General features: G+C 40.6%; 1 protein-coding gene and 1 long non-coding RNA gene across 3 annotated transcripts in view; one reads left to right on the plus strand and one right to left on the minus strand.

The window, feature by feature from the left end:
- ccdc88b (coiled-coil domain containing 88B) overlaps positions 1–23,181 on the minus strand; it is a 47,284-nt gene that overhangs the window by 16,176 nt on the left and 7,927 nt on the right. The window contains exons 4-21 of one of the 2 annotated variants that reach the window (XM_069171008.1): positions 21,468–21,537; positions 21,218–21,276; positions 20,279–20,362; positions 19,286–19,426; positions 16,614–16,759; positions 16,126–16,207; positions 15,253–15,411; positions 12,937–13,083; positions 12,438–12,609; positions 12,084–12,205; positions 10,644–10,712; positions 8,736–9,446; positions 7,805–7,984; positions 5,748–6,088; positions 5,372–5,531; positions 3,852–4,205; positions 1,682–1,843; positions 6–283 (exon numbers count right to left, since the gene is read on the minus strand). In XM_069171008.1, the coding sequence (XP_069027109.1) occupies positions 6–283; positions 1,682–1,843; positions 3,852–4,205; positions 5,372–5,531; positions 5,748–6,088; positions 7,805–7,984; positions 8,736–9,446; positions 10,644–10,712; positions 12,084–12,205; positions 12,438–12,609; positions 12,937–13,083; positions 15,253–15,411; positions 16,126–16,207; positions 16,614–16,759; positions 19,286–19,426; positions 20,279–20,362; positions 21,218–21,276; positions 21,468–21,537 (3,437 nt within the window). Of the gene's footprint in view, positions 1–5; positions 284–1,681; positions 1,844–3,851; positions 4,206–5,371; positions 5,532–5,747; positions 6,089–7,804; positions 7,985–8,735; positions 9,447–10,643; positions 10,713–12,062; positions 12,206–12,437; positions 12,610–12,936; positions 13,084–15,252; positions 15,412–16,125; positions 16,208–16,613; positions 16,760–19,285; positions 19,427–20,278; positions 20,363–21,217; positions 21,277–21,467; positions 21,538–23,181 lie in introns of both variants that reach the window. The other variant, XM_069171007.1, reaches the window with a different exon arrangement.
- LOC138211255 (uncharacterized) lies at positions 208–11,761 on the plus strand. Its single transcript, XR_011179318.1, has 4 exons — positions 208–289; positions 387–561; positions 5,912–8,969; positions 10,611–11,761. It is a non-coding gene; the product is annotated as an uncharacterized lncRNA (long non-coding RNA).

The following is a 23,181-nucleotide window of genomic DNA, read 5'->3' on the forward strand; positions in this document are numbered from 1 at the left end:
TGTACCTGCCCTCCAGCTCCCTGTGCTGGCCCTCCAGGCTGCGGTTGTTGCTCCGTAGCTGAGAATGTTTGTCCAGCAGCTCCTCCAGCTCGACCTCCTGTCGCTGCTGCAACGCCGTCATCCTCTCGTGGTCCCGCCTCAGAGCCTCCATCCTGATCACTGACTCCTCCCGTTCCCGCCCCCACACCTTCGACTCTGCCTCCAGAGTGGCACACCGGGCCTCGCTCTCACTGCAACGCGCCAGCACCGTGGCATGCTGGGAGCTCAGAGATGCCTTCTCCACCTGCGTGTGAGACGATGCCTGTAATTTTAGCTTCCATACGTTAATATGCCCCCATTGCATGTCATTAACTTTGTGTCTTCTCTCCCCCTGCACCTTTCTGCAGGTATCTCTGGCAGAGCTGCATGTTTCTGATATGCAGTCAATGAACCCACCAACTTGCCCAGCATTTGTCCGCTGTTTCCCTGCTGTTCTTTTCTCTCCCCTCACCACAACGGGCCAAGGCAGACAGATGTCCACCTCTTAGTCTGGCTCTGTTTGAGGTTTTCTTCCTGTTTAAAGTAAGTTTTACTCCCCACTTTCACTCAGGTGGAAACTGTTGAATTGTTGGTTTTGGGATTTGATAGTTTCCACTTTCTTGCTGAGAGAGGATTGATATCACTCTTATGTCCGTGTGATAAATATGAAACCAGAGTTTGTTGCAAGGCAACCAGCAGACTGAATAAAAAACACTCTCTGGTCAGTCTCTGTTGTCTTAAATTAATGTATGATGTAAATTCTACATCAAAGTAACTGTGCTCAGCCAAGAAATCGTGCTGCTTGTTAGTGAAAATCCAAAAGTTCACTCTGTACAAAGTGCTTGTAGGTTGTTTTTTTAATTTGGACAGGTACAGACCATATACCGCATACAAAATCGGACGTAGTCTCTGTGTTTGGAGAGTGAAGCCAGTGTGGAAGTGCCTTAAACCACTGAGGGCCGTGAGTGGTATCCTTCAAAAAAACCTCTAGCTCCAATAGACTTACTTAAAAGCATCAACTTCTCTCATGACATATAAATCAATATAAGTCAATACATTTTTCTCCAAAAGTCATTATGGTGTCATTCCCTAAATTCACTCCCACTCATTAGTGTTCTGGTGGTCTTTCTGAAATTCATTTACTATCTATTACAGCTATCTTACAAGAATAGGCGGACCAGGAATAGTGTCCTCGGGTTCTCAGTCAGATTCACCACTAGTTCCTCCCCAGCTTGTCCAAATATGGTCACTTCTGGCTCCAAAAAAACAAGATGGTGACGGCCAGAATACCGGACACAAGGCTTCAAGACAGGACAGTGGGTCGCTACTTGGTCCATACTAGCCGTTTCCCCACGTATCAAGTTTTTATGGTAAGCCTAAGCTAACTAGCTGCTGGCTCCAGAAACATATTTACCATACAGACATGAGAGTGGTTTTGATCTTCTTACTCACGACCAGAAAGTGAACAAGAATACTTTCCAAAAAGGCGAACTGTTTCTTTAAAAATATGGCATCTATCTTCCTCATAATCCAAAGATGTACAACTGTAACATATCCTTGAAAACTTTATGTCTGAATCTTTGCAAAAATAGTCAATTTAGGAAGGCAAAAGGTTTAAAACAAATAATTCATGCTGTGTGTGCGTGTGTGCGTGTTGGGTCACCTGTAGCTGAGTGTTGAGTGTCTGTAAACTGGTGCAGGAGTCCTGCAGGCTGAGTGAGTGCCTACGCAGAGACTCCAGCTGCTCCTTAAGGTGCCCACACGCCTCCTTGGACTGAGACATCTGCGTCAGCAAAGCCCCTTGTTCTGCAACCACCACTGCTTTCTGAGAGGGATAAAAAATCTCTTTGTAAAATTTTCATATTGAGTCTGAGGTACCTTTGGGTTGCACACCTCTGAAAAATATCCATATTAGCTCTCAAACAAGTAGCAGCAATGAGATATTTGAGTCCATCTATAAATACAGATATTAAATTCATCCCGTGTCTAACATATTACATTATATTACATTTCATTTAGCTGACGCTTTTATCCAAAGCAACTTAGCATATATATTTAAAATTTCTTCTCATAGTTCATATCTGTTGTTTGCACTTATTGCAGGATTTCAGTTAGTGGGAACGTTTTATACGCTTTTATAGTCCAATCAGCAAATCTCCAATCTCCGACACTTGATTTTAAGCAATCTCTTCTAACACATAAAGGAATATGTTGATTGTGCATTGTGATATGTAGTTTAGAAATGACCTGAAAAACGTATTATAGAATTGCTGGAGGTATACGCTCTGGTGCAATTTCCAAAAATTAAAATGAACCTGCACACCACAGCTTAGCTCTACTCCCACTGCACAGTAGGACTTTGTTTGAACATTTTTGTGAGTGCTGGCAGAACGATAACACATTTCAAGTGTGCATCAGCTAGAGAGTCTGCAGCTCAGTTTTGGTGTGCGGGACGCTTTTTTTTCACATTTCACATTTCATATCGGCATACTGCTGACTTAATCATATTGCTACACAGGGGATTTCTTCTTTTTTCACTAGCACTTTTAAGATTTCCTGATTTTTCACTGTACTATTCTCCTTTCTGATGTCAGTGGCAAAGTAACTATTTACTCTAGTGCTTTAGTTTTAAGGTACTTGTTCTTCCATTTCCATTTGATGATTATTTCTACTTCATTTGGAAGTATTTACATGTCAGTTTCTGATCTAATGTAAACATGGGCCTATAAAATACAACAAACTGTTAAAATGATTCATAAAGTTTTTAGGCTGACTGGTTGAATAAAACTTTGTCTGATTGTCACGTTTCACCAAAGAATGATTTCCCCACAAATCTTCTTAGGTAGTTTAATTGAAATAACTGTCTGAGGCCCAATAATGTGAAATCTAATCTTGATATAATAATTCACAAAAGAGCAAAGATTAGGAAAACTTGTATTGTAAATGTGTGTAGTGGGAAATTCCTGTTTCCTCACCCAATAATCATCTCACAACCCCTCACTAGAGACTGAGATTGGGACCAACAGTATATTAAGTAGTGAAAACCAGCTCCACATCGACCAGCTACTGTTAGTAAACACTGAACAATAAATGCTGCTTTTGCATTAATGCGTCAATATTAACCATATAATACAGTGTATCACTCACATGGGCCATTTTCCTGCAGAATAATTTATAAAATTTAACATTTTATGGAATTCAAGGTTTTAGTACAATGTTGAATGCAAGTCTTGTAATAGAGTAGTTTAACTTTTTTGTACTGATAGATCTTAGCGCTTCTGTATCTCTTATCATACCTGTACCAAAGTATGTATGGGAGGGGCCAGGAATTAAAGCCTAAAGCTGTTTGTACCTTGCTTAATCTATCTTAATCTAAAATTTAAAGTCCTGATAGTGTCAACACAGAACCATACCCAGTGAGAAATGCACTGGATAAAATTCCCGACCTTGGCGATGCGGGAGCCCCCCCGTACAGTTTGATGTTCTGTGTGTGTTTGAGTAGAAATAGTAAGAGCTGAAGCAGGAGAGCAGCGGAGGAGATAAGGAAGATTAACAGCAGCCGAGGTGACATTTTAAAACTGATGAGCAGAGATAAAGCAGTAGTTCTGGAAATAAAGTGCTGCACTCGCGCAAGTGGCCTACTGCGAGTTGATAGTCGTCAAGAACCCTTAGAGCAAGAATTTCAACATAATATAGATCATTTCCCTCACACAGAAGTTGCACTGAGCCACACAGACATCCTACAAATGAGATTCAATTCAGTCCCACACACACACACACACACAAACACACACGCATCATTCACAGAAATATATTCAAACACAGATACACACCTCTTTTTCTAGCTCTATCACTTTCTCACTCAGCTGCCTCTCCGTCTCTCCCGTGGTATGATCATGGGTCACAGAAAGGTCATAACCTTTGCTTTGATCCGGAGGTGACACCTCGTGTGTGTCTGACCATTCTGAATTTGAATTAGACATCTCTGCCCCTTTTTTTATCTTTTCCAACTGGAGAAGAGATTCGCTCTTCTGGAGGCACTGGGAGAGCGACTCTATTCTCTCCTGCGACTGGTTGAGAGAGTCTGTTGCTACCTTCAGTTCAGCTTCGGCTCTTTGTAGTTTCAGGCTCAGATGTTCGACTTCAGTGACCAGTTTCTGAGAACGTACCTGCTCATCTGATAGATCCTGATAAGAGAGCGACAGATAAAAACAGTGTTCAAAGATGAAAATCTTTGAAAAACAGTCATAGACATTCCATGATCTTTATATCAAAAATAATTAAAAAAAAATTTAAAAAAAAATTCCGCACACAAGTATGTGGAGACCAATGATCATATAATCTTGCTTGGTAAAATTTGTGGCCCGGTTCCCTGCTGCTCTGATTCTACACAGTAAATTCAATCTACTAATGTTACACTATAGGATGTTAACCTTTAGCCATCAGAAGACAAGAAATTAATGTGTACAACCAGGAAATTATACACAGACCTGACAAGTTCCGATCAAGACGAAATATTTAACCATTTGTTGTTTGTTTTCTTAAAATACAGACCGATGCGTTTTTGGATTATTAGCAGCATGCATAAATGCTGAGGATATTACTTGTTTCATTCCACTATGGGAGTTTTTTAGATCACTATCCGGTGCAGAAACTTCACACTTCAACTAAACACTAAGCTGTACACCAATCAGTCACAACATTAAAACCACTGACAGGTAAAGCATTGAGTATAATACAATCGCAGCGACTGTTAACCCAACTCATTTAAATGGGAGGGACAAAGTATTAGAAACACCTGTCAGTATAATCCATCACAGTTCAACAGCACCATAAATTACAGTCACCAAAATGTTAATTTAAATAAATCAACACCTCTCAATCAGAAAGAAAAGCAACTGAACATTAATGCCGGGCTGTCGAATTATACTTAATGTTTCGCCTGTCACTGGTTTCAATGTTGTGGTTGATTGATGTACAACAAAGAGGTGATTTTAGACGCTTGTGTTCCTAGTTGTTCCAACTGTGAGCAGCGTCATCATTTCCAGCATGCATCGCATTGTGGGACAACATACACAACATATTTAAAAAAAATAATTCTGAAGGTCATTCCACATTTTTTCAAATTTTTCCAGTGTGAAGATATTGAATTAGTAGCAGTTCAGACAGTAACATCATAAAATGGACAATTATTACTATGAATTTATGTCATCAGAGGACGTAAGTGTGAAATGGTCCTTTTTGCTCTCCAGATCAGATTAAAAAGCTGAGTTTGGGTGAATTTAACCTCAACTTTATCCCTGCAGCGGCACTTACTCTGTGATCAAACTAACACATACACACATGCACACACCTGGGACAGTGAGCTAATCTTGGCTTGAACTTTTGCATTCTGCTCCTGCAGCTGCTGTTTACCCTCCTCCATGCTGCTTAATCGAGTGCTGAGCTCTTTCTCCAGGTCCTGCAGCCGAGTGCAGAGCTCCTTCGACTCAGACAGCTGCTGAGACACACGGCTATACACACACACAGACAGACACACACACACACGCACACGCACACGCACACACACACACACACACACACACACACACACAGCAGCAGAAACACAGGTTGAATGACAATAGAGTTGCCATTATAGATAAATGCATAGAGCAGCCAGGTAGCTCTCTGGTGCCTTGTAAAGTTAATTGCATGATCAAGGTTAAGTGTGTGTACAGGAGTGCGTGTACCTGTGTTCCGCGTCCAGAGACCGAGCTCTCTGGTTGCTGTGCGCCAGGGCCAGGGTCGTGCTCTCCAGCTGCTGCCTCAGTCTCGCTGCCTCCCTCTCTCTCTGCCTCCCCTCTTTCTGTTGGCCGTCCAACTCTGACTGCCATACCTCTTTTTCCTGCTCAAGCCGTGAAACCTCCAGCAGCGCCTGGTCTCGCGCCCGGGCCACAGATTCTGCCTCCAGGGTGGCCTCGCGGAGCTCTGCCTCCAGCTCCTCCTCCCGACGACGTGAAGTCTCCAAACTGCGCCCCTGACGTTCCAGCTCGGCTCTGAGGGTCTGGGTGGTGAGCTCTAACTGGTCACGCTGACAAAAGAGGAAACATGGATGCTGAATGCTACTTTAGTTCTTACTGGTCACATTACATCAGATTAGACACTAGTTTCATCACCCATACATATAAATAAATTTAAAAAAGAGACACAAACCATGTGAAAGATATCACAAACTAAAACAAACCAATTTAAAAGGTTTGATTAAGGGCTGCTTCATCGAGATCTGGAATAAAATCCCATTAATCCAAATGTTTTACATGAATTGACCAAATCAACATAATTATTTATACCTCCTTGCCAACAACAGCTGAGTTGTTTTACGGGTTTTTTTGGGTTGTCTATCTGTATGTATGCACATACAAATTTACTAATCTGGTCAGATAATGAATCGGTGGCACTAATCATGGGTGTCCACTTTGAAACTGAGGTATGGAAGTATGGAACCTCTGTGCTGCCGGATTTGTGTGATGCATCCACATTTTAAAATGTATAGCTTTTTTACAGCAGCATCAATATTTTAAACATTGTCCACTGTCATGGCAATAAGTTTGTGTTCATTAAAATCAGCTTTATGGGACAAACTCCTTTAAATTCTATCAAGGTTATGTGTGTGTACAGGAGTGCATGTACCTGTGTTCTGCATCCAGGGCCATCACTGAGTTTTAATCTTTGCTGCTTATTGGGGTGGTCAGAATGTGAAATCTACCTCAACACAACTGCAAAATATTCTAATATATTCTGAATAATACATTCAGAGAGTTCAGTATTTAGAAATTAAAGCAATACCCCTGTAATTTTTCAACTTTTCTACACATTGTTTAATGTGCTGTTAGTTTGATTGCATCATAGCAGAATATTTTCATTTTATCAGGTTGTGTATAGTGGCATACAGTTAAAAATAGAAAACTTTGAAAATAATTTTTTTTTATTTTATAAGCCAATCCAGGGCGTTAGAATATATGTAAAGCAAAATTTAGGTTAACAGCTGTTTAGGCACAACATCCCCAATAAAGGCAGGATTCTCTCTTTATAAAAAGAGGGAGGGTGATACAATAGAATATTGAAACATCAGAGGAAGGATTATATACAGCTCCTTCTGAGTGGGAGGAATTCATGAATCCCTTTTATGGTATTTCTTTAATGCTGACTAAACAGTGCTCTTTTCCTTACCTTGCAATTTCTCTCATGTCTTGACATTTTACTGCAAATAGCACATTAAACACAACAACTTGAAGTGGAGCGTCATAGAGGGGTGATTTTTGTTTTTTTCTTGAACTTACATCGAGGGAAGCAAACTAAATAAGCTGGACCAAAACCTTAACCTGGATTTCTCTTCTGAGTGTGGATGAGTTTCTTGTCAGTATGCGAAAATCACAGTTAAAATCGGACTTGCTTGCTCCACACAGGGTGAATAAAAATGTTTTACTCTCAGACATCTTGAATCATCCGTGTCACTTCACGCCATTAAATCCCTCTCCTGCCGAACAATTTCTTCTTGCAATAATGTAATTAGTTTTCAGAGATGTTGAAGAATTTTTTCTGGCAAGTGGAACCCAATCTAATGTAGTTATTCATAGAGTTCACACAATAATCAGATAAACTTTTAAAATACAAAAAAACCCTCTATTTCCTTTCATTTCCTATGTATTTTTCATCCACTTCGCATCCATCTTCCTCAACATCTGCTGCATTCATGGTGTCACTACATCATGTGTGTGTGTGCTTATGAGCATGTGTACTGTCCAACCTTGCGCTGAGCGGCTCGCAGGGCGTCCCCCGTGCTGCGCAGCGTGTCCCTGTCTCTCTCCAGTGTGGCCCGCTCTCCCTCAAGGGTCGCAATGATCATGGTCTGAATCTGGTGCAGCTCCGCTTGGCTCCGCAGGCGGCACAGCTCCTCCTCCATGACCAGACCCTCAGACTGAAGAACCTGAGAGAGAAACACAGTGGGAAATTTATTGAGCTGCAGCACTGTCCATCTATCATATGGGTATCTGTATATACAGAATGGAAATCCAGAAATAAAGGACAACATTCCCAGTAAACATGCTGACACTGACTCCAGGGGTAATATTTTAATTTACAGGTGTCACAGTTCCCTACTTTTTAATGGGCAGATATATAACGGTAAAAGTCATTAGAAAGAAATACAAAGAATTCATTCAGCTAATACTTTTCTTAATAATTCGAATTAATCCTCAGTGTGACTTAACGAGTTTGTTGTTGCACTGCAGGTTAGATGAATATGCAAAAGGACAAAGGGTCTACGGCGATGCTGTCAGCTTTGTGAGGCTTTAATTTGGCACAGCGTTGCTTTAAGCTGAATGTTAACATCATGCTAATATTCTCACAATGGCAACATGCTGATGCTTTGCAGCTTAAAATTCAACTGTGGCTAATGGGAATGTCTCTCTTACAAGAAAGTCTGTGTTTCCTGTACATTTACTTTAATTCTAAATCAGATGTTCACAGGAAATCAAGAAATTGCAAAATGTTATGTTCCTACAATTTAGCAACATCAATGTTATTACCATATTATTTCAAATGATGTCGAAAATGGTCGCCTTTTAACTGTGAAAAAATACGTGCTGGCTGTTTTTGTTTTATCACATTTATATGACATTGTTTCACATCATCCACTGTTCCACCCTCCTACTGACCACAAACCCACCTATCCATACCTCTATCTGCCTGCGAGCCTCAACGAGACTCTCGGCAGCCTTCTTCAGACGCTGCAGCTCGGCCTCCAGCAGCACCAGCCTCTGCTCTGCCTCCCATGTTTTCCTGCTCTGCTCCCCCAGCTTGGAGCGCAGGTCCTGGGCCATCATCGCCTGTCTGTCGGCCTCCTCCTGGGCCTCCTGGAGCCCGTTTGTCAGAAGCTCAAAGTCGGGACCAGACAGGGGACGCACAGCCAGGTCTGTAACTATGGTCTCTATTTTATCTTCTTTGGGATGCTTTTGGATTTCTGAACTTATTGTTACTGTAGTTGTCTCTTTCTTTGGCTCACTGTCCCTCTCCTGTTTCTCCCTTTCTTTCTGTCCTCCCTCTGCTTCTCCTCTTCGATGGGTTTGGATCTCCTCATCACATGGTTCACCTTTTCCCCCTTGATCATAAAGAAACTCCTCGCCAACTCCTGCTTCCCGCTGTGTCCCAATGATTTCTCCTCTTTTCGCCCTCTCTTCTATCATCCTTACCCGTCCTTCCCCCTCTCGCCTGTAGGACTCGGAGCCCTGGACTCCTCTCACCACCTTCTCCTCCTCTTCCTCTTCCACTTCTCTGTCTGGCCTCTTTTCTTCTTTCTCCTTCTTATTGTCGTCAAAGTGCTGAAGTTTGGTCGCCAGCTGTTCCAGGCGCTGCTTCAAAGTGGCATTTTCATTCTTCAAGTTTTGAAACTGAAAAGTATAATGTGAGAGAAATTTAGAAGCATTTCAACGCCTTGAATCTCCTGCATTTTGCCTCTTTTTGTCCTCATTTCCTTTTTCCAAGTATTTCCATGGACTGAAGATGAATGCACTTGAATGTATAGTGAGCAAGAAAACTAAAACCACCTCTTGTTCTGTCCAAAAATACATCCATCCAGATTACAAAGAAGTAAAAAAGAAGGAAGAAGGATAAATATTGACAGCAATGTTGGAGATTGATTAAATGATCTTTGGTTGGTTATGACAATAGTCTACAAAAGCACTCGTGAGTACAAATAACCACAAAAAACTGTTCAGACTGATAGCCTGAAAATGACATCAAGCAGCAGCTATCATGAATAACAGTACAATACAAAGAATTAATGGAATACACTGTAAAAAATATAATTTTTACAGCATCTGTAAATTTGAAGAGCTGCACTATTGCAAAGTCATATGAAACATGAACACACATCTCCATTTTACAGGTTCATTATTATTGATGTGGCTGCTGTATATGTCTGAACTATGAGAGAAGGCAGAGCGAACTTATGCTCTTCCAATGACTTGTTTGTGAAGTAACGAAAGGAGAAGAAGATCCATGCAATCTAAATGGCACCTGACGGACGTCACACGGGCAACATGGTTTCAAACATCTTAACTGCAATTACTACTTGCCGCCATAGGTGCCGCCAAAGAGGAGGAAACATCTTCAAGATTGTTACTTTAATTCCTAAATGGTTCGTGTTTATTATCTGTCTGTTGTCTGTAATTGGACAGGTAGTGTACAGTATGTCTTTTTAGAGCTTTTTCACTTCTTCCTGCTGCTGCTGCGAGAGGCTGATGAAATCAGTGAGAGTGAAACAAAACAGTAAATCTCCAGGCTGGGAAGATGGAAACAAAGACTTGAAACACTCAGAAACACTGAAGGGAGTCGTAGAGTCTATGATAATTCTGAGGCTTCACCGTCAACGCATTTCTAACACAAGTAGTCAACTGAGCCATTATTCTTGGTCGATTAATGCAGCTAATTTTCTGTTGATGATAAATTAATCAAAAAATGTATTCTGGACTACAATTATACTCGACTATGTCTCAAAACTACCTGTATATGTTTGTGTATCTTAATTTTTCTCTCTTCTTTGTTGAATACAGTAACTGTCAACCTTCAGTGTCCTCTCCGCTCACCTCCCTGAGGGTGTTTTGATGCTCCAACTCCGGGCAAGCCAGCTCGTCCTTTGCATCTGGAGAATCAGCCTGCAGTGAGGGGAGATGGATGTTATAACACTTTGTTGCATCCTGCTTTTCATTTGCATGTGTAACAGCTCAGATAGATTAAGAGATGGCGGGTCTACTAATGTTTTAATTTACCATTCTTGATTGAAATGGTTCTTCCCAACATAACGATCATATTGATTTGAAGATACACAGAAGCAAGTGCAAACACTATATACAATGTCAATCAAAAGGTTTTAAGTCTGTTGCTGTTGTGCTCAAACAGAGTGTAGCACAGTAATGCACATGGAGTATGGGGAAGCAATAACTTTTGTGAGGAAGTATTTCTCGTTACATCGCTTGATAAAAATCTGAATATGCTTTTTATGCGATTTTGTGAACACTGGTATGTGAACATTCATGATGTCACCCTGGAGCTGAAACTTGAGCAGAGAATGCATCTCAAACTTTGCGTCATACTCGGCAATGAACAACCAGAACAACCAGGTGGGTTTTCTTTAATATTCGCAGGGTTGTGTTCTGTGAATTTGTCCCACAGAACTGTCTGCTGTGGCATTCTGAGGCCTCTGAGGAAAAACATTTGGCACAAACGACCTGAACTATGACATGATGGTACTTGGGCTCTCCAAAATGACAATGTGCCCGCTCCCATTGCATTGAAAATGCACAAATTCCTTGACCGCAACAACACAATCGTGGCTTCCCACCACCCCTTTACACCGGATGCAGCTCTATGCGACTTATTTCTGTTCTCTAAATGTATTTCAAGCTGAAGGATCGCTGCTTTGACACTGTGGAGGAGCTCCAATGCAAATCGCAGATGGTCCGTAATTCTTTTACAGAACAGGACTTTCAGGGAGCGATCCAAGCGTGTCAGACGTGCAAGAAATGGTGTATCGCTACAAAGGGGACTACTTTGAAGAGGATGATGGCTAGATTTTAACCCTTGTGTTGTCCTTGGGTCAAAATGACCCGCAGCTGTGTTCAACCAAGTTCTATTTTATTTTCATATTTTTTGGGATCATTGGTGACAAGGAGGCTGTGAGGGTTTCTTTAAAGAATGATGACCAATGATCCCAAAAAATATAAAAATATAGAAATAAAATAGAACTTGGTTGAACACAGCTGCGGGTCATTTTGACCCAAGGACAACACAAGGGTTAAATCGGGTTCAGTTTTTGGTTGTTACAGGCACAGTCTCAGAATTTTCTGTTGCATCTCATTTACCTCATACCTCATATGAACCTACTGAGCCCTCAAGCACAGTTTAATTTCTTTTATATTAAAGTTTTTTGTTTTTGAGCCAATCTGACCTTGAATCTTTCACAGCGGAGAGATGAACTGTTATGGATTATTTCTATGAATAACAACCTTCGATCTCTCAAGCCTGACCTCCTGCTGGGCCTGCAGCTCCTCCAGTCGTCTCCTCAGCACTGCGTTCTCCTGCTCAGCTCCCAGCAGCCTCAGCGTCGAAGCTTCACCCACCTCCACACTCAGCGGCTTCTGATCTGAGACTAAGGTTAGTAAAAATAAAACATAAAGCCAGAAAAAGACACACAAAAAAGGAGGGAGAGAGGCAGATAGGTGGGGAAAGTAATGGAGAAAAAGAGAAATGGATATAGGAAAGGATTTGCTCGGTTATTGTTGATTTAAACCCGGTGGGCCTGTATTACCTCAACATATTTTCTCTTATCAGTTAATTAAAATGTCTTAAATGACAAGGTGAAGAGAGGCAGCTGCTCTGACCAATCAGTTCGCTCAGCTCCTCGTCAGAGTTCAGTTCTGATTGTAGGAAACGGTGAATTGCAACAACTGGAGCAGGAACACTGCCCCTGGTGCTGCAGTGCCTCAGGTCCGCCTCGAGGTTCATGTTCATCTCCAGCAGCTCATCAACTCGCTGCCTCTCTGTGTCCTGCTCCTGCACACACCAAAGCACATACACACACATATTTAGGACACATTTCAAGGAGCTCACACACAACATGCACAGATATCTGCCATGAAATGTTATTTTTATGACATACACGCACATGTGGAAACAAACACAAAGTTATTAAAGAAGATTATATAATTGATTGACATATTGAACTAACTGTAGACATGTGCATATAAAGCCAACACCTTTAAAAAATCATGTCAGATAACATGCACATTTACACACACACTGTACAATCACGTGCTCAAAAGAAAGAGGTCATTTGTGTGGGAAAGACAAACATGCTAAAAAACATAAATGTCCACTCACCGATTCCACTTCCATGATTCTCTGACGCAGCAGAAGATTGTCCCTCTCCAGCTCCCTTAGCGAAGAGCAGCGGGCCCGTGCGTCTGCCAGCTGCTCTTCCAGAAGACTTTTCGTCTCCTGCAGGGCTGCACACAGCTGCTGCTGCTCCTGCAGGGGGCGACAAGCAGCGTAAACATGACGCAAAGTCGACATTATGTCAGTCAGACTTTGGGAAGGTGATCAAATTCAGACCAAACATTTTCTGAAGGAAGCACATAGATTTAGATAGACGGACGGACGGACGGACGGACAGATATATATTGTTTGTTCATGTGTCTCTTGTCAACCCAGTTTGGATGTCATGTATTCTGTGAACAGTTCTGTGTGATTTAATTTGGACCACTTTAGTTGTTTGCTACATTTATGTGTTTTAAGCTTTAATAAATTCTTCTATTGTAATAGGTGTAGAAAGCAACATTACACAACGAGGATTTTGAAATATATTTTGCTTTTGTCAGACAGACATTGTTGAGGAAGAGAGAGAGAGGGAGAATGATGTTCTAAAAAGGTTCTCAGCCAGAAGTGAACCACAGAGATCACATATACACAGTAAGGTCTGCAACCATGATCTTACCTCAATCCTTCCAGAGTCGAAAACTGTTCCACATGATCAGCCCAAAAGCATCAATCTTAGTTTTGTTAACTTATTATGACACTATTTTTCTATTTAAATCACTACTTTTTGTTTTGATTTGATTTTGATTAAAACGTCTGTTTTTAATAAGGCAAAATCAGTTGCATCAAAACAAAAAGTGTGCAGAGCAACAATGCTTGTATTCCTCATACAAATCAGAACCATGAAAACATGGTTGTGTGCCTGGTTGTGATCCTCAAAATACAATCCCAACGTGACTGGTGGCCGCTTTGCATTTTGGTCTTGTGAGGCAACTTTTACTGGAGAAACTGTGATCTTTTTCTCTTGTAGAAAAAAATTTACTTTTGCTCCATAATTCTAAAGAGCGATCAAAACGGGTCGTGATTAAAAGGAAAACTACAACACACTACTACTACTACTTCTACTGCTACTACACTATCAGCAGCAAAATAACTTCAGATATACAACATATATTATCAATTGTATAATGCTGGTTTATAACTCAGTTTCATAGTTTAATTTTAATTTCATGCAGTTACAATAACATGTTACTAAACAAGCTATTGTTGAGATCTTGAAAAACTTCAACATCAGGACAACAAAGTAAAACTGGGTAACAGCCAAAAGCAGTGAAATGATCACACAGGTTGTAAACAAGCCAGTAGTTTAGCCAGATTATGAAAACCACAATGTAAATGTTAAACCAAAGGTAATTGCATTCAAACTGTTTGTGATTTTGATTGTTTTTGGCACCCTCAACCTTATTTTTAGGGATATCCCCACATTCTCAGATCTCTGCAAATAACTTGGGGCGTAAAATGTTGTTATGACCAGCAGGAAGGATCCCCAAAACCATGTAAATAAATGTTATAAAATGTAGTAAAATTAAATTGCTCTTATAAAGTGTCTAGGGCTGATTTTCTTTTTACAACTAAACATTCAGCTGAAGCTCCTCTGGTTCTAACAACCGCACAAGAGTTCACTGTGAATTTGTGCAAATTCATTCTTAAAACAAACATGCAAAAAATGAATCCTGCCAGCTACTTAGAGATGTTAAAGGGACGTAGCATGAAGGCAGGATGAATCAAGTCAGACTAAGAAGGTGACGGGGAGGACACTTTGAGATGTTTTACAAGGGGATGAGCACATTTTCTGCCTGAGAACAGTTATATTACCTCAGAATAAATCTCATTTGGGTGTAAAAGTTCCAATAACTGAAGCTGTACTCCTGCTCTTTGTCAATGAAGCAGCTCCGGGCTGTAAATCCCGATGACATCACACAATATAATCTCATTCTCCGGCTGTGAGCTTCATAGTTGTTCATGCTCTTGATTGAAATGCTCAGGGCCGTGAGAGGAAAAATATGGGTTTTGAGATTAAGTGGTTCATCTTTTTAAAAGATAATAGCAACTCAGACAAAGGTTTAAAAAAGGATCTTCTTGATGTAACCTTCGCTGTTAATGTTTGGATGAGGGCTATGCTTGTGTTTATGTGTGTATGATGGCTCTGAGTGTGTTTGATCTTGTCCTGTAATAATGTACTGCAAAAACTATTTGTCTGTATTTTATGGTGGGGACATAGCTGTGCTGCTTGTTTTCTTTCTGGTGAAAATGAGTGTGAGTTGTGTTTCCAGTGTGTGTGTGTGTGTGTGTGTGTGTGTGTGTGTGTGTGTGTGTGTGTACCTTCAGCTGCGTACGTGTGAGCTCCAGGCTGCGCAATCTGTGTTTACAGCTCTGAAGCTCAGTCTGGAGCTGCTCGGACCGTGCAGCTCGCTCTTGGGCACAGTCCAGCTCATCCCGCAGTGCACGCATGCCTCTCACCTCGCCCTGCAGAAAGCGGTTCTACATAGACGCACGTGCACACACACAAACACACACATATGCATTCATCCACCAGTGGAGATGAGGTCAAAGAAGGTTGTGAAGAGATCTAGGATGTGCAGTAAAGCAAATGTTGACAAAGTCTGGTCCACGCAGAAAGAAAGGTGTGTGCTTAGTACTGAAATCTCCTCACAAGGATAGATAGAGAGTGATGACATTTTGCAGACTTCTTTTCTACCAAATCTTAGTTTAAAGGTTATTATTACAACAGGTTTATATTATGGTCATGGTTGCATGCATTTATCTTCATTTAAATCACTTCAAAAATATTCAAATATCCACAGCTGGTGATATGGGAACATTAATTAATGCTATAACAGTCCGTAAATGCATGTCAATTTAGCACTAAAACAATAAAAAATAGATGTAAATGACTGAAGGGCTCTTCAGTGTGGGAGCATGATGACCTTAAATGATCATGGCCTCGAGGTTTGTTGTGACTTATGACTCTAAATTGTCAAGTTCAGCTGGGAAAGATCAAGAGTAATGTTCCTTTGACCAAACTGTAATGTGTGCAGTGTAATAACTAATTAATGCATTACCTAAAAAGAAACGTGTTTTGTGCTTCTACCTAAAATGCATCAGGTGTGAGGTAGAATATATCTTAGCGTAGCCAAATTAGTTATATTTTATGTGTGATGAAGACTTTCTGCATGTCCAAAGCAGTGTCTGTACCTCTTTCTGAAGCTTCTTGAGCTGCTCCTCCATGGTCTGAATCTCCTGCTTGTAATCTAATATCTGATCGCCTTTATCTTCCCTAAAACAACACAACAACCATCAGCACCACAAATGCAATTACAGAGTTTTTCAAAACAGTCTTTTGCTGATGTTTTTTTTAAGTCGTATCTGTGATAAATTGTCTAATAAAACTAATATGAAAGCAGATCATGTTTGCTAGAAATGGTAAAAGACAAATATTCAGTAATTATAATTGGCCAACTGTGACCTTTATGATAGTCTGTAATTAATATACTGCGTGAACTGGATTACAGCATTGAGTACCTGATTTGTTCCCAACTCGTTGCTCAGTAACACCACAGTCGAATATTGAAAAGTGTGACAAAATCATTTGCACATTTTTCACGTTGACCTTTATTGCAACTTTTCTAAAGGTCCTCGTGAGTTTTTTCATTGCATACACACTCACAGGCACACACACTCACAGTTGTTGTTTGAGACGGCGGAGTTTGGCTTTGCTATCTGCCAGCTGGAGTGCCAGACCTTCGGGCGGCTCCTCGCTGTGGACACCCAGGGGCGCCGTGGTTGAATCAGCCTGGGTCTCCCGCTCCCGACAGAGCTCTGTTATCCTCTGGGAGGGAGAGGGACAGACAGATTAGTGATGGATGTGGCATGGGCCACAGAGGATGGTGAGGAGAAAAGATGTGCAGAGAGGATGACTAAGTGTTAAATACCCCAAAATATGCACCTTTAACCCTTGTGTTGTCCTTGGGTCAAAATGACCCGCAGCTGTGTTCAACCAGGTTATATTTTATTTCTATGTTTTTATATTTTTTGGGATCATTGGTCATCATTCTTTAAAGAAACCCTCACAGCCTCCTTGTCACCAATGATCCCAAAAAATATGAAAATAAAACAGAACTTTATTGAGCACAGCTTCGGGTCATTTTGACCCAAGGACAACACAAGGGTTAACCCTGTTACATTTACCCCGTTTGCTAAAAAAGACTAAAAGCTTGGAAGTTTTTTGTTTGTTGGACTCTTCCAGTGAAAATATTATGCAGCACAGTGATTCAACAAGTATGTGCCTCTATAGAAAACAGAAAAGATAAGAAACTGATGTTTTGTATGGACTTTTATTACTAAGAGATGAGCTATTGCTTCTGCTGCTGTGGTATTTTAAAATGGTTCACACTGTTTAAATCCAGGTTTGTGATTTTAAATGATATATAATTTGATATCGAATTTGAATGGGCTGAAGGCATTCAAAATACAGCAGCACAGTCTTCACTTTTGTTAAAGGGTTAAGTGTAGCAGACAGTTTGGCATAGTGAATAATAATGTCAGTTCCTTTCACTGACTGGATGAATACTGTAATTTATTTCCGCAATATTAACATAGTACGACTTTTCTCCGTCATTTTCTCTCTGTCGTTTGTGCGACACTTCCGAAAACATTACAGCAAGTAAACATGTTGTTTTTATCTTGTTCACTCTTCAAATAAAGGAGGGCAAGCTGAGCCTTTGCTTCATTTGGGCTTATTTGAGTCCGTGGAAATTATTTGATGAAAGTTTAATATCTTATGCCGCTGTGATCTCATTTAAAGGTTGCAGCTAAAGGTTTATAACATTATTCACTCCTGGAAACAGAGATAATTCCTTTAGTGATGCCTTTTAACTCCTTTCCAGTGAAGCATTAGTAGATTTAGGGATGCAGACTTGTTTAAATTCAGGAAAAGGAAGTTCATTGGCTTTGGGACTTTTGGAACTTTAAAGAAAAAGAAAGACAGTGCTCCTCATAATATATCTTGAAATACCTTCACACAAGTTTTCTCAGATAGTGGACAGAGAACTCTACCAACAGGCATTTTGTGATTTCAATTCTTGTTATTTAAATTTAGTTAAAGCTTTTGACCCCAACAATTTTTGCAAGTTAACGTCAAATTCCACAGTACACTCATGTTTTCTGGATTGTAATGAGTTCTGCAGCCTGTTCAACTGAGATCTCACTTATAGGAGCATTTGTTGGTTAAATAGCAGAAATACTAAAACTGTCGGTGAATTTAAGCTACAAATTGAATATAACGTCTGAGTAGAATAAGATATGAAATGTTGATCAAACATGGCAAACAGTGAGGCCCTGATGAAACTAACTCATTTTCAGTTGATTAAATTATATTTACTTCAGGAAAACAAATTCTTAATTTTCTTTTTAATCATGTTGGTGTGATAGAAAATACAGATACAAATCTGATGTCTTTTTTTTCAGGTTCAAGTTCTCCAGCACAAATTAAGTTGGGGACATTGGGCCTCATTCACTAAAGTGTGTATGCACAAATCTATGGTTAAACCGAGTCTACAAACTTTTGACGCACAAATCTGGGATTCATCAATATCTTCTTTCCTGAATTTGTTCGTACTCTGCGAACAAATTTAGGATGACCTCAGACCATGCGTACGAACAAATGATGCACCCAAACATGTCTGACTGCATCTGTTTAAACAGACGTCGATATTAACCATGTATATAAAGCGATACAGCAGTTAACAGTCTCTTCAAATCAGCTGTATTATTCATTCCTGGTTCATTTGCTTAATTGCTGTCTTGCCAAGATTTAAACGAAACAATCAACACCCCTCTCATGTCGTAAGATATGAAGCTACCACCGGCAGCCTGTTATCCAATTAAAAAATAGATATCATGCTAAGTTAGGCTAAACAGCTAACCTGGCTCAGCCCAAAGGTGAAGAAGTAGTCCTACCAGCTCCTAAAAACTCATTTATTGTCTTGTTTGATGAAACAACAAAATGCTAAAAACAACCCATTGTGATTTTATAGTGGGTTATGATTAGGGTTAGGGTTAGTCCTGCACATATGCAGGACTTTTTTTGGCTGGGCCACCTAGCAAACTTATGTTAAAGTTATTGTGCCCAAAAAATAGTTTTAGAGATCATATTTGGCATATTTTTTATTATATTTGGACCATGACAGACTAGCTGTTTTCCCATGTTTCCTTTATTTATGCTAAGCTATGCAGCCTGCTTCATATTTATTATACAGACATGAAATTGGTATCAATATTCTCATCTAGCTCTCGGCGAAAAACCTGCACATTTTCCAAAATGTCAAACTATTCCATTAGGTGAGTGCGTGCATACCTCCAGGTGTGTGTCTCTCTGTGCAAGCAAGCTTTGGATCTGTTTGGCCATGCCGCTAAACACCAGCTGTAAGTCTGCACCCTCAGCCTCCACCAGCTCGTCCCACTGTAGCGGCAGCACCATGCGAGGGTCCTGAGTCACCTGCAGCAAGGACAGTTTCTCACATCTCTGTGATAAGATCAGTGTGCATGTGTGAAACCTGACACAAAACGGCGCATTTGGGGACAAACAATCAAGGCAGTGTAAGCGCTGTGTGAATACCAAGCATCTGTGTACAACATGATATTTCTCACATTTCTGTCTGGGAAGTGTGTCCAAAAATGTATGACTAATACATGCAAAACTAATGATCGTGTTGACGGGTTTGAAATGTCCTCGGGTGGAAGCCATATGAGCAGTAAGCAGGGGGTGCATCCATCCACACAGGAAGAGCACCTCTCACCTTTATGATTTATTAGGCTGAGAAACCTGGCAGAAAAAAAGGCTGGTGGGCAGCATGCTGTTACTGTAATTCAGACATGCTGGTGTGCAACATGCTGTTTTTGTAATGCTAGCCATTATTGATGGGGGGTATTTTTAAAAGAGTGCAATTTGGCCTTTATGCCTTATTGAAGAGGGCGGCCGAGAAAGACAGAATATAGATGAAGGAGAGATGGTGATGTGACAGAGATGGCAGTGGAGAGGTGGACATGAGGGTTGGAGAATCCATCCTACGGTGGCAGCAAGAGGCACCCAGGGGTCCTCCAGAGGATACCAGCAGAATGACAAGTAGCTCATTTTTTACACTTACCTTAAGCATCGGTAGAAGGAATAATAGTTTTACTCTCTCTGCCTACAGGCCAGACTGTGAAGAAATTCTTTGCTAAATCATATTTAGGAACAAAAATCCTCTTAGAAATGTCTCCCCTGGACCAAATCTCTTTATGCTGTGGGGCAGTCAGTGAAAGCATTTCATATTTCGGGGGCCCTTGATTTGATTAACTCCGCACTTACCTGCTGAATACAGCTGGCGATGGCTGACTGGGTCTCAATGTCCAGAGACTGGATCTGTTGAATGAAAGTTTCCTTCCTCTCACACTGCAGACGTAGGATGAAATAGAGTCAGGTTTGTGTGTGGGCTTCTTTTTATATCCAGGTGGGGACTCTAACCACAATGCGCACTAACGCATGTGGACACGTATCACTGTGAGGACAAATATTGAGCTCCCCAAGGGTAGAGTCTGCTTTTTGAGGGTTAAGACTTGGTTTTAGGTTTCGGATTCGAGTTATGTTGAGGTTAGGGTAAGAGATTGATATTTAGTTGTTAAGGTTAGGGTGAGGGGCTAGGTAGTGCAATATGTCCAGGAGAGTCCCCAAGGGGATAGCTAGACTGGCTCGTGTGTGTGTGTTAGATCAAAATATATCAATATAATTCAGTGTATCAGTCCAATGGTCTAGAGCTGAGATTAGTAAATTATGGAATTGAGTTAATCTGCAACTATTTTAACAATCAAGTAATTCTCAGTAATTTTTCAAGCAAAAATATCCATTAGTCACTTGTCTGTTCTTCCAAAAAAAAAGGTCTCTGAACAAGTACTTATGCCTTCAGAATAATTTGAAAGAGGTATATTGCCATGAATTGAAGTGTGGGAGAAGAGAAAACTTTGACATGTAAATGGGCTTCGATAAAAACTCAGGTGATCGCTGAAGTCATTAGAATTCATTCTTTGGGGACCTGCGATCTCTTTATCAAATTTCTTGATCATCCATCCAATAATTACTTTGCTCTGGACCAAAAGACAGGCAGACTGACGGCACTTCTAACATCGCAAAAGGATTAAATATTTAAGATCAGTAAAGCAATAACTGCTGGTTGTATGCAGGATCAGTAAAACAATATTAGTGGCATTATCACCCTCAAAAAGCGTGATGGTCATGTAAGTGTGTGATTACCTGCACTGCACATCCTAGTAAGAGCAGCAGCAGTCGCCTGAGCTCTTCCACGGCTGCCTCTGAGGACACGAAAATAGCTGTCATCATCATCATTATCATCATCATCTCCACCCTCCACCACCATCCTCCTTATCATTATCACCTTAATGTGCTTCACAGATAGCAGAGATATGGACTCGTACATAAAGTATAATTACTTTCTTGCGGCTGAGAGACGTGGCACTGATAAGATCATGCTGTTATCATGTACCTGTTAGTGGGTCCTGCCCCAGAATGGCAACATTTGGGAGAGGCATCAGTATCAATTGCTGCAGGTCTTCCTGAAGAAAAAGAGGAAAGTGAGAAAGAGTTAAGTGCAAAAAGATTTTCTCAAGTGATCACCCGGCCATCCCCCCTGTCTACCCACAACAAGTCTGGACAAACGACAACAGCAAAACTTTCCACCAGCCTGCTGCAATTTGTTTTGTAAACACAGAAGGGATACCTGATAAGAACATTTTATTGTTCTTCCAGGTCAAGGAGGCTCTGTGTAAATCACACTTTCTATATTTCAGCGTATCTCCTTTTATAGATGTAATATAAACAAACAAAAAAGATTAGATCACTGATGGAAGCTCATCATAGATATATTGGTATTGGTTTGCTGGTTTGTAAGATATAGCCAAACAGAAACGCCAAGGGTATCATGAATGAAACAGCATCTCTATTACACTGTTTCTCCACCTCTGACTATGGTTGTGCTCCAAAAGGCGTATTTCCCTTAGTACACTCACATATAGTACTCTTACATGTTAGGATTCTTGTGTAGGTGTTGTCTCAAACTGCATACTGCTGTTCTGCACTTACCAGAAATAACTATAGCATTTGATTGCATAACCTGCCAACATATCTGCTGGCTTTAATTATTTTAGCAAGAAATTATTTTTGTGCCCGCTGTGTAACACACTCAATAAACACATCGATGGCCTCTGTTGTGCACCAGCTGCAGCTTCCTCAGACGCCTTAATTTCAAAATTCTTTACATCAATGGTCCTTCCTGTGTAGTCAAGATGGCAACCGTTGAGTGTGAAAGGTGTCCAGCGTTTCACACTCAATTTTTGGACCATTTTGAGTGCAACATCTGGGTACTTGTAGTGCACTACGTGCTTCTATATTTAAGAGTGTGAATGCATTTAGGTACTCAAAATTTTTTTAGGTTAGTCTGTAAGCAAGGCATTAGCAACACGGCAAATGTTTTAGCTGTAAAATGTCCAGCTCACTCAGAATATACAATATTTTAGTCACAATTCTTAAACAATAAATCTTAAGGGATGCTTTTTCCAAAACATTTGTTTACCATGAGTCTTGGTGCCCTAAGAGTTGGTCACATAATTGCAATGCACCCAGTTGAAGTAGGGCTGTTTTTTAACACATCATCCCCCCTGTCTCATTTCCTGTCAGCTACACTGTGACTTTGAAATTACATGCCTAAAAAAAAACTTCTCAGTATGCACTATGATCTCACCTGAGGGTTTGTTATTACAGAATAGTTAATTTTGTTTCCAAATTAACAGAGATCATTATACTTGTACCATGCAGGTAAAATAAGCTCTTGATTTTTTTTAAATTTTGATTTCAGTTTTGTTTTTTGCCTGGTTTTGTGCTAGACAACATTTATAATGCGTTTCAGAATAAATGGAGCGATTCAGGACAAGCAGAAGGCCCACCAACACTGTGGTCAGCTCGTTTCAGCGAGTTGTAATTTGTGCTTTGAGCTCTTGGACAAATCTCCTGGCAGACTCGAATGAATCAAGCTGGACCGCAGACGCCTCAGAGATTCCCCGTCCAGAAATCTGGCTTCTCTGGCAGTAAAAACAAGTATTTGTCATGTGGACCTGGAGCGCTTCGCTCCTAATACATTGCCATCTAGTGCAGCACAAGTGTAAGCATCCTGTTACTTTATTTGCTTGGTCTTCAACTCAGAA

The sequence above is a fragment of the Embiotoca jacksoni genome, unplaced genomic scaffold (assembly GCF_022577435.1).
Source record: "Embiotoca jacksoni isolate LCO1_2020_lvr unplaced genomic scaffold, fEmbJac1.0.p SCAF_5, whole genome shotgun sequence".
Lineage (NCBI taxonomy): Eukaryota > Metazoa > Chordata > Actinopteri > Embiotocidae > Embiotoca > Embiotoca jacksoni.